The 10,353-nt window shown below is 33.0% G+C and overlaps 1 protein-coding gene across 3 annotated transcripts in view; it reads left to right on the forward strand.

Moving 5' to 3' along the window:
• Nucleotides 1-10,286, forward strand: part of LOC131845828 (protein grainyhead-like) — a 75,197-nt gene extending 64,911 nt beyond the window's left edge. For 2 of the 3 annotated variants that reach the window (XM_059194955.1, XM_059194957.1), the window contains 6 exons: nucleotides 315-371; nucleotides 6,572-6,670; nucleotides 7,036-7,370; nucleotides 7,546-7,738; nucleotides 8,317-8,381; nucleotides 8,819-10,286. In XM_059194955.1, coding sequence (XP_059050938.1) covers nucleotides 315-371; nucleotides 6,572-6,670; nucleotides 7,036-7,370; nucleotides 7,546-7,738; nucleotides 8,317-8,381; nucleotides 8,819-8,960 — 891 coding nt within the window. In that variant the 3' untranslated portion in view covers nucleotides 8,961-10,286. The remainder of the gene's footprint in view (nucleotides 1-314; nucleotides 372-6,571; nucleotides 6,671-7,035; nucleotides 7,371-7,545; nucleotides 7,739-8,316; nucleotides 8,382-8,818) is intronic. The other variant, XM_059194956.1, reaches the window with a different exon arrangement.
• Nucleotides 10,287-10,353: the final 67 nt, after the last annotated feature.

A 10,353-nucleotide genomic window follows, 5' to 3' on the forward strand; every position in this document is an offset into this window, starting at 1 on the left:
GCTTCTTATGAGTACAAAAAAATTATAAAATCTGTGAAAACATTACCTAAAATTAATATGGATATGGATATTGATATTCGTTAATTACTAAATACACTCAATTAATAATAACTAAAGCAATTCAAACTGGGTATAAATTCCTGACAGTCCTGGCGCTTATCCTGGTAATCAGGATGTGCGTACTCTATAAAATGCCTGTGAATATTAATGAGCAATAATTTTGTAATTTCCATAGCCAGTTTTATAAATTGTCTTCGTCGAAGTACGAGAAAACATGTCAATGTCAATATTAATAATAAGTATTTTTTTTGCAGATCAACATTGCTGTGCAGTGTTTAAGTACAGACTTCAGCAGTCAAAAGGGAGTGAAGGTTGGTACTGATTCATTTTGTTTTTATTTTTTATACTTTACATGTTGCACAGAGAAAAATTTACAAAGTTAGGCTTTTATGATCCTATATGTATTTCTTAATATCTAATGGCTGAATATAGTAACCCTTCAAAAGAGATTTCTACAAGTTATAAACAATTCTAGTCAATTCGCGATAAATGAAGAGGCATGCAGCTTTTCAGTCATTATCAAAACAGTACATGTGTATGAGGGTCATGAAATCTAACCCCCGAATCAACGACTCGATGATAAAATAATGAATAAATAGGTATATATAATCGCAGCGTCATTTAATCCAAAACTAAGCAGTGCTTATACTCTGGGCACTGTAGAATTAACATATAGTTAACAACATTTTTCATAAATACGTGATATATTAAATACAATTAATATGTTGCTTTCATGTAATGTAATAAAAACTCACGTTGAAACGTTACTATATGCATTTGCAAGAACTAACTATGAACCTCAAAACATATTAACGGCTAACAAATATCGTTATGGTAAATACAGGTATTTTATAAATGTGAAACATTTATTGTAATGGTCAGGAATAATGATTAATATGTATTAAAATATGTGAGCAATTGAAGAGCAAAAGGTACATAGATTTATAATAATAATCATCTTGAGCAAATCACACAACTTTGTTATAGGTAGTACCTATAACAAAGTTGTGTGATTTGCTGACAGCTGATAGAAATGCTTAGGAACATAAATTTTCTTTTGTAAATACATAGATGTAGAATTATGATTACATTTAAATTAATTTTGATTATAGATGGATAGTCTTAATTAAGTTTACCGCAAAGTATTATGAACGTCTGATACGACATGTAAACGTCAAAGTATGAGGTCGGTAACCGTGTTGTCGCAGAGACGCGTCGATAACCACCGCACAGCGCAATACATGGGTGACTGATGCATAAATGTATGTTTTTTTTGTTAATATTAAACCTTTTTTGTCTTTTCTGAAATTGTTCAATTAAAAACAATGCAGACAAATAAGAAAGAAATATTTTATAAATGTATTACAGTGAAACATTTATTGTAATGGTCAGGAATAATGATTAATATGTATTAAAATATGTGAGCAATTGAAGAGCAAAAGGTACATAGATTTATAATAATAATCATCTTGAGCAAATCACACAACTTTGTTATAGGTAGTACCTATAACAAAGTTGTGTGATTTGCTGACAGCTGATAGAAATGCTTAGGAACATAAATTTTCTTTTGTAAATACATAGATGTAGAATTATGATTACATTTAAATTAATTTTGATTATAGATGGATAGTCTTAATTAAGTTTACCGCAAAGTATTATGAACGTCTGATACGACATGTAAACGTCAAAGTATGAGGTCGGTAACCGTGTTGTCGCAGAGACGCGTCGATAACCACCGCACAGCGCAATACATGGGTGACTGATGCATAAATGTATGTTTTTTTTGTTAATATTAAACCTTTTTTGTCTTTTCTGAAATTGTTCAATTAAAAACAATGCAGACAAATAAGAAAAAAACACATTATAGCCGTTATGCGCACCTAATATTAAGTTAGATATAATAATACTGACAGTGGAATATTAATTAACAATCGCAAACGAATGAATCGAGACCAAAATAAGAAAATTCGAATTCAAATTTGCTATTTCTGTTAATAGGTGTTTAAAAAGATATACTTCAATTTGACACGCCCAAATAATGTTAGTTAGATAACGCGCAAGCAGGCAATATTTTACAGCGCATGTAACATCAAGTGATTTCTCGAAGTGAAATCTTAAAAATGTCTATATAAATTCTCTGTAAAACCTTAAAACTGCAATGACTGTTAACTCGCACCGTACTGCTTGGTACTTGGTATTTGTTTTTTAAATTTTAAGCATTAAACGTTTAGTTCAATACTATTATACCTACACATTCAATAAACCTATATTAAATAATTGGCTAAGCGACTGAAAATTGGTGAATTAATATTGGATTGGATACGATAATTCAGTTGAACATACTACATGGCAGTAGGTAAATATTAGCGCCAGAAAAAAATTACTTTAGTGGATATGGTAGTACCACCATAATGTAGTGTTTTGTATAAGTACCAGCAGCTACTGCTGCAAAGGAAAGGGGAAGTAAGACAACGGTCACCATTATTTACATGTGATTATATTGAAAATATATTTACAGATTGTAGAAAAGAGATAATTCGGTCCCGAATGAATTGTTATTGTTCAGCCCATCAATGTCACTAGAATTCGCCACATAACTTAATTATTTTATAGGCAGTTTTGATAAATAATCAAGACATATGATTACTTAACTACATAATTAAGATCATAAGCATAATTATAATGTCTTCATCCTCAAAAGCTAGCTATACTAAGGTCTAGATGAACAATTTATGTTATATATATTCTCAAAAGCAATCCGCCTGAGTTTTAGTTGTGAAAAATGAATACTGTTAATATAAAAATAACACTATATTGAATATAAACGTAATTATTTAATTAATTTATTGTAATACATTTGTAATTTAATTTAATGTATATCACCGCTGTTTTGTGAGTCAGGCTATATTCACAGTGTACAATGTACTTTTGATATGAAACCAGTCCCCGCTATCAGGCTCTCAATTACCTATCCACTACGTGGTGACGCTGACGCCGCGCGCCGCCGCAATGCCGACCTCGAACGAACGCAATTAAGACGTTTTAACGCGATTCGATTCAGACACGTGCATATTTTCCTTATTCGTAAATTTATCGCAATTATCCCTTATGAACGTTTATTAAAACCGTTTTTTGTTATAATTCCAAGACAAGCGTAGAGTTCATGCGTGAAATTGCTTTAGTCAGAAATTTGTTGATTTGTCCATAAAATATGCATATGTATTGACTTTATGGCAGTTTCAATGAGGAAACTGTTAATATGACGGAACAGTTAAGTTTGCTATTTAAAAACAGCCAGCCTGTTGTTTCGTCCTTACACTTTATTTTTTGATAAAAAGTTACAAGCATTGATTTCATATTTTGACTTCATTCATTTATTATAAATTGTATGTGGGTCATTATTTTTTTTAACCTACATGATCTTAAAATTTTTACTCAAAATTTCCAAAAAAAAAATAGCGATTTCTAGTCAAATCTTGTATATTTTGTGATAGCTGAATGTCTATTCTATCTGAAAAAGTTGTTGGCCGCGAAGTTTACAAATTTTTATACGATTTTCGAGGCCTTAAAGCAGGATTGGGCGAATAATTGTACACCTCCGTCACAATATCTTTTATTTTTTTGTATCAAATAGTTTAACTCAGATAGCTTGCAAATTACTTTTTACAATAATAATCAAATGGTCCTTTTAGAAAACTTACAAGGCAAGACTTCTGTATATAACAATAAATATATATTTTTAATCTTATACCATTCTGTCACAATTCCAGTTTTTTAGAAGTATATTTTTGCTATAATTCAATTTTAACCACTTCTAGCACAGAAATATTAATGTCGTAGACTATATTATAGTTAACTATTTTTAATATAATTTTTCCGAAATTGTACTATTCATAAGAAAATATTAAAATGGCTATATAAATTTTAAAACCAGGAGACATATCGTGACAGAGTGGTAGAGTATGTGATAGAGTTGTTATTCTATATAATATCCGGTTATATTTTGGAATAAAACTAGTTTTAAATGAATATTTTATTTAGAATCATTTATTACTTCTTTAGAATAATTAAATATTTGACAGTATAACATTCTTACAACTGAAATACTCTCATACTAATAAAATCACATTACAGAAACTTTGGAATGATATCCGTATTAGTATAATTAAATTATAAGACTTCTAACTTGTCTCAAATAAAAAAAATGTCTAACTTGACTGAAAAATTAAAATAAAATAATAATCATCATCAACAAATAACTTTCTTCAGTCATACTTGTCCTAATCAGTCTTACTTTTCGAACACTGGCAAAAGCTCATCAAATTCAAAAAACCGTCTCTTTCCTTTTTTAACTACTTTTGGATTTGATAGAATTTTAATCAAATCCTCATACGGAACATCTAATAAGTCATTCTCCACTAATAAATAATCTTCCACAATCATCGACTGTTTTCAAGAACATCACCAGAACATCGCCTATGTGACGTATGTATATTGATCATTTAATTCACTTTTTACTTTAACGAGTACATGTACACCGTCTTCTATATTCCTATGATGAAAGGCCTTGAGGTGAAGTGTTTCTTAAGAAGTATTAGAAAAGGTCGTTGGATTAGAGGAATCTTTGCTTGCATATACATATGTGTGCAATGGCTGATCTTCCTCAGATGATTCATACATAATATCATAAAATCTTTTTCGAGGCATCCCAATTTTGTTCGTAATATCGTGAGCGACAAATCCTCCACTTCATGAATTGCAACATCTTCTTTTTCGTTAGGAAACAACTAGTCCAAAATATTGCCAACATTGGATTCTGTTTCAGGCAGAGGCTAATAAGTTTTAGAAACGACGAACAGAATTGTTCACAAAAACAACTCAGAACCCTAAAGTTTAAGATTCCACGAGTTTCTGAGAACAGTTGGTGGATTTGCATGGTTCCTTTCAGAGGTAAAATACTGCTTGGAATAGTCGATACTCCATTGTCATGTCTTCGTCTGCCACCAAAAACCATTTAATTTTGCTGGTATCTTGAATGGAGAAAAAGAATTCTAACACGTCTCCGAAATATTTTCCTATTGCTACAATAGCATCAGTTTGGCGTTTCAAAGTTCCACCAACACCATTAGCAATTCCCTTTCCATGTCCTGATTAAAAAAAATGGAAGTTTGGTATCGTTCTTTAATGACATTGGAAAGGACACTATATTTGTTTGCATTCTTCTCATTCATCTTTGCTATTGCTATCTTTTTTGGATTTTCTGTGCAAGCTGTTAATGACTTCTTTTTCGTCATAATAATATCTTGAGAAAGAAAATATGTAAATAAATTCGTAAACATTAGAAAAACACTAGATAAACTTTATATAGAAATAGTTGCCATAATAAGTACTGGCCCTGTTTCAACAGATTCTTATATTTTATGAGATAAAATAAATATTATATTCTTTGCAAGTATTTTTTACCCATCCGTCGCGTACTTTACTACTCCGTCACAATTTTATTGTGACGAAGTAGTAGCGTGACGGAGGGGTAAATCTTACTTACAAAATTATTAATATGTAAACGTTACCACAAAATACAAACGTAACAGGTTGGCATGAAAGTGTTTCTTATTACGCAAAAGTTAAATAACAAGAATTAACTGTAATTGATATATTATTGTCCAATACTTACGTGACGAAGTTGTCGCCGAATAAACACACGCACCTCCATACACAGATTCCGGGCGACTTACGCGCAATCTCTAAGTCCTAGAGAGCTTATCTCAGCAAGGGATAGGAAGGACTAAATATCCAATCGACGGCAACAAAAGCGACCCGCGTATACGCGTCGCTCGAATTAAAAAACATGTGACCGAATATACCCATTAAAACAGTCTGTAGTGAAAGACAAGACTTTAAGATTTTTCTATTTTTTTATTAGAAATGTCAAAAATTTTTAGTCAGTACAATAAAATGAACTATATCTTGTAGAATTAAAAAATACTTTTATATTTGCTACTGTCTTTATATTTTTTCGTACCATTATGAATTAAACACAGGCTCAGGTAGCGGGAGACAGCTATGATTTGTATGAAATACACCTCTGTCACGCGGATTGACGACTCTGTAACGTATTTTTTATTATAAAAATATAAATGTTTATTTATTGTGAACGTGTATAGCCGTTACATTTTTAGTACAGTACATATTGAAACAGTAATAATAAAATAATACGGATAATTTTCGATTATATTTTTTTTTAACTGATGAAGACACCTTTTTGTAGGTTAAAAAGAAGAACGACCCATGTTACATAATAAAATACATATCTATCTACATCTATTTGGGACCCATCTGAAGCTCAATATGTTTTGTGTCTCACTTTTGAGTTATTTTTTCTCTTGTATCTGTTTAATTTTATTATTAACTAAATTATCCTGAATATAATTAAGAAATACACGCATAAAATTGTCGTAGTTGTATTTATAAAAAAACATTTTCTAATTGTGATTCTATTTCTTGATTTCAGGGGTTACCTCTGCACATACAGATCGACACATTCGAAGATCCGCGTGACACGCAAATCTATCACAGAGGATACTGTCAAATCAAAGTGTTCTGCGATAAGGTATGTAAAATATTTTAATAAAGTAATAATAATAATAATTACCTACTATAGTATTGTATTTTGATATTTGTATCCAATATAATATAATACAAGACTAATATTGGATTATTCAATTCATAAATCGGCTAAACGTATAAGCAGGGATGATGTCTTCATCCCTGCAGTTTCAGTTTCAATTCTAGAAACATAATTTATTCAAATATATAGGGGAGTTAAATATGCAGTAGATAAATATAACATTTTTGCTAGTATCCTATCCTAAATGGTTTTTTTTTAAAATGATCGACTATGTATATCGCATACTTAAAATTAACCAAATAGATCCTAATGAAACTTCTAGTTATGTTTAAATTAATAAATTGCAGGGTGCCGAAAGAAAGACAAGGGATGAAGAAAGACGGGCAGCTAAAAGAAAAATGTCAGCTACAAATAGGAAGAAATTGGATGAAATTTACCATCCAGTAACGGAAAGAAGCGAGTTCTACTCGATGGCAGACTTAACGAAACCACCCGTCTTATTCAGTCCTGCTGAAGATATTGACAAGTTAGCCGGAATGGACATACAAGGATTTTATGGACATGACGAAGCGGCACTGACTGAAGCTCACCTTAAAGGTGCTTCACCATTCCTGTTACATGCAGCGAAACCTCAAGCGCCGGCGTTGAAATTCCACAATCATTTCCCACCAGACGCACCAGCGTACGTATTGATGATATTATTGTTATTAAGTAGCTAGTATAAATTGTTATTATTTATCTTCTTATCATTGAGCTGATTAATTAATTTGCTTACTGATATGCCTCCATACCGATCGTGTTATTGGTAAATACTGAGCTTAATAACTAAACGTCATGTTACATATTTTCTTTCACAGGTACAGTGTACCCGTGTCACCATACAGCGACCGCAAAGACTCTCTAGAATTAGAGGGTGTAATAGGCAAACGTGCGCGTACTTCCACTCCGCCGCTTAGCGAACGCGTCATGCTCTACGTACGCCAAGACACTGACGATGTATACACTCCCCTACACGTTGCGCCGCCAACAACGCAGGGCCTGATGCACGCTGTAAGTTGCATTCTTATACAAAACGCATGCTATTTGATACATTACATTGACCATGAGAAAATTTCTTCGAAGACGAGTCAAAGTAACGTATCAAGTGGTCCACCGCACGAAGCGGTAGCACGAGAATAACCTTGGTGATGTCGGCTAACCGCAGAGCACGAGTGAGCGAGATAACTTTGTTGTTTTCTCGGTTTCTCGTCAAACTGATGTTCGATTTTGAACGTATATTATTGTGCTATAATCTGTAAAGTAAAGAGTGGAATCGAGACGCTTCGTCTGCGCTGCGGGCGCTGGCCGCGCTATGTGCTCGGCCGCCGCCCGCGGCGCGCTGTAACCGATGTGGAGCTTCATAACCCGTCTAATACAATACACGATCATCATAACTGCATGTTGTAATTAACACCCGCGCGGCCGGCCGTGGCACCGGACACCCCTTACAATATTCGGTCGCGAAACGCAAATCTATAATTGTCCTTGCGAAACCACTAGACCGGTTACCGTACTTTCCGTTTAGACGAGACGTCTCGGTTAAAAAGGCAAAAGCCCATTGTAATCGTTTATTTTTTGCTTATTTTCAGATTGAGAATAAGTACAAAATTTCAAGTTCGGCAATTAATAATCTTTATCGAAAGAACAAGAAAGGGTAAGTGGTTTTCATTGGCCTCAAATAAGTAGTTTTGTTATTGTGAACACCGGCCGCCTCGCGTTAATGAAGAATCGCTTGTCCCGAGGGCGCGCCACTAACTTCGCAATGCTTAATGTTGGTCAGCAATCCCCATGATAATTCCGTAAATAAGTTAACTATGTTTTAAATAATCATTTAATCACCTATCCAAAACGCCTACCCGAACACTTTAATCAATACCTACCCACAATCTTAATTTGCATTAGCTAAGCACTCGCACTATTAATAAGTTGTGCACTTAATAGAAATATAATGTATTATCCATTTTAAATAATAAATTAATGTTTAGATATTATGAAATTAAATAATTAACTCTATGATATATTGTCCGTGTCTAATCATCTTGTAATATTGGTAATGGTTGCACGGTAATTCAATGGAAACTTTTTTTACAGGATTACGGCCAGAATTGATGACGAAATGTTGGCGTACTATTGTAATGAGGACCTGTTTTTGCTGGAGGTAAGGCCAGCGAGCGCTAATGAGGACGAGCCCCTCTACGACATTACGTTCGTGGAGCTGCCCCTGGAGCACTAGGGCTGCGCCCGCGCCGGCCGTCGGACGTCGGCGGCGCTTGTCACACAGTGCGCGCTAATCTCGTGTCTGTAGCACTTGTGATAACATGTGGCGAGCTCTGAACTCTTTGAGCGAACAATAAACATTCCCTTTTGACTCTTGATATGCGAAGAATATTAATTTATAAACGAGATAAGATTGTCTCAAAAAGTGTCGATCTCAGGTTGAAAATTTACTTTTAAGCGATTCCTCATCATAATAATGTCAGATCAGTTGAATGTCACAAATTCTAGCGTTGGTCGCTAATTAATTCACAAACGGTTAAGAGGGGCCATTTTGTATATATCTAATTTAGTGCCTTATGAAATTAAAGAGATATGCAACGGTCAATGGTATGATGGCAAAAGAATATAATGTATTCTGAATATAGTGATCTGTTGCTAATTATACGTATTTTAATGTGTGTGCCATTCGCTCGGTTATCATGATAGTTGTATGTAGTTATCGTTTCAACAGGTACCTTTTAATCTTGCCATGATGATAAAATAAGAAATTCTTGTCACAAAATGTAATAATTATGTAGAAATTGTTTATCTACATAAAGTTAAATCATAAAGTGCCTTCATTATTATTATTGTATCTTTAAATGTAAGTGGGTTAAGTCACTCATGCCATCCATTTGTTAAGTTTTGTATATCTACGTGTAAGTTTGATCTATAAGCTCGCTCAATTCATTCCTCTGACAAAGTTGATATTAATGTAAGCTCAACACGGTCGTAACGTCCATTACTTCAGTTAAAATCATCATTTATATTCATTTCAACACCAAAACGAGATTCATGCAACTATACAGTTACCTACTTGGTAAATTATCCATCGAGCCTTATCTTTCCAGTTAATATAATATTCTCTGATAGAAATGGAAGTATTGGACGATAATTACAACTTGAAATGAGGTATAGTCGCAGTTTACATAATGTATGTTAAATAATAGTCACATAAATATAGTCACAATAGTTGTCGATTTGAACAATATTAACATTAGCACCGTTGGGAGTGGTTTTGTGTATCTAATTTTAAGATTTTATACAAATTCTATTAAAATAATAGAATGTTACAATTTAACATTCTGATATTTTAATATAGTTTCGATACGTAAGTTATCGAGCCATGACAACAATTTAGTTTACGAAGAGTAACAGTGTCCAAGACTTGTATAAGTAAGGTTAGGTACATGATAAATAGAGCTATATACTTACTGTGAATAAAGGAGTGCAACTTTTACATAGAACTCGTTGTTAGTGTTTTTATACGCACTGACTTGTTATAAACATTATATAGTTTTTCCACCGATTTATATTCGAAATTCAGAACAAGGTTCTGCTTCTTTGAAGGGATTTGTCATAGACGAAAT

The sequence above is a fragment of the Achroia grisella genome, unplaced genomic scaffold (assembly GCF_030625045.1).
Source record: "Achroia grisella isolate CSIRO2021 unplaced genomic scaffold, CSIRO_AGI_Agris_v1 utg487, whole genome shotgun sequence".
NCBI classification, from domain to species: Eukaryota; Metazoa; Arthropoda; class Insecta; order Lepidoptera; family Pyralidae; genus Achroia; species Achroia grisella.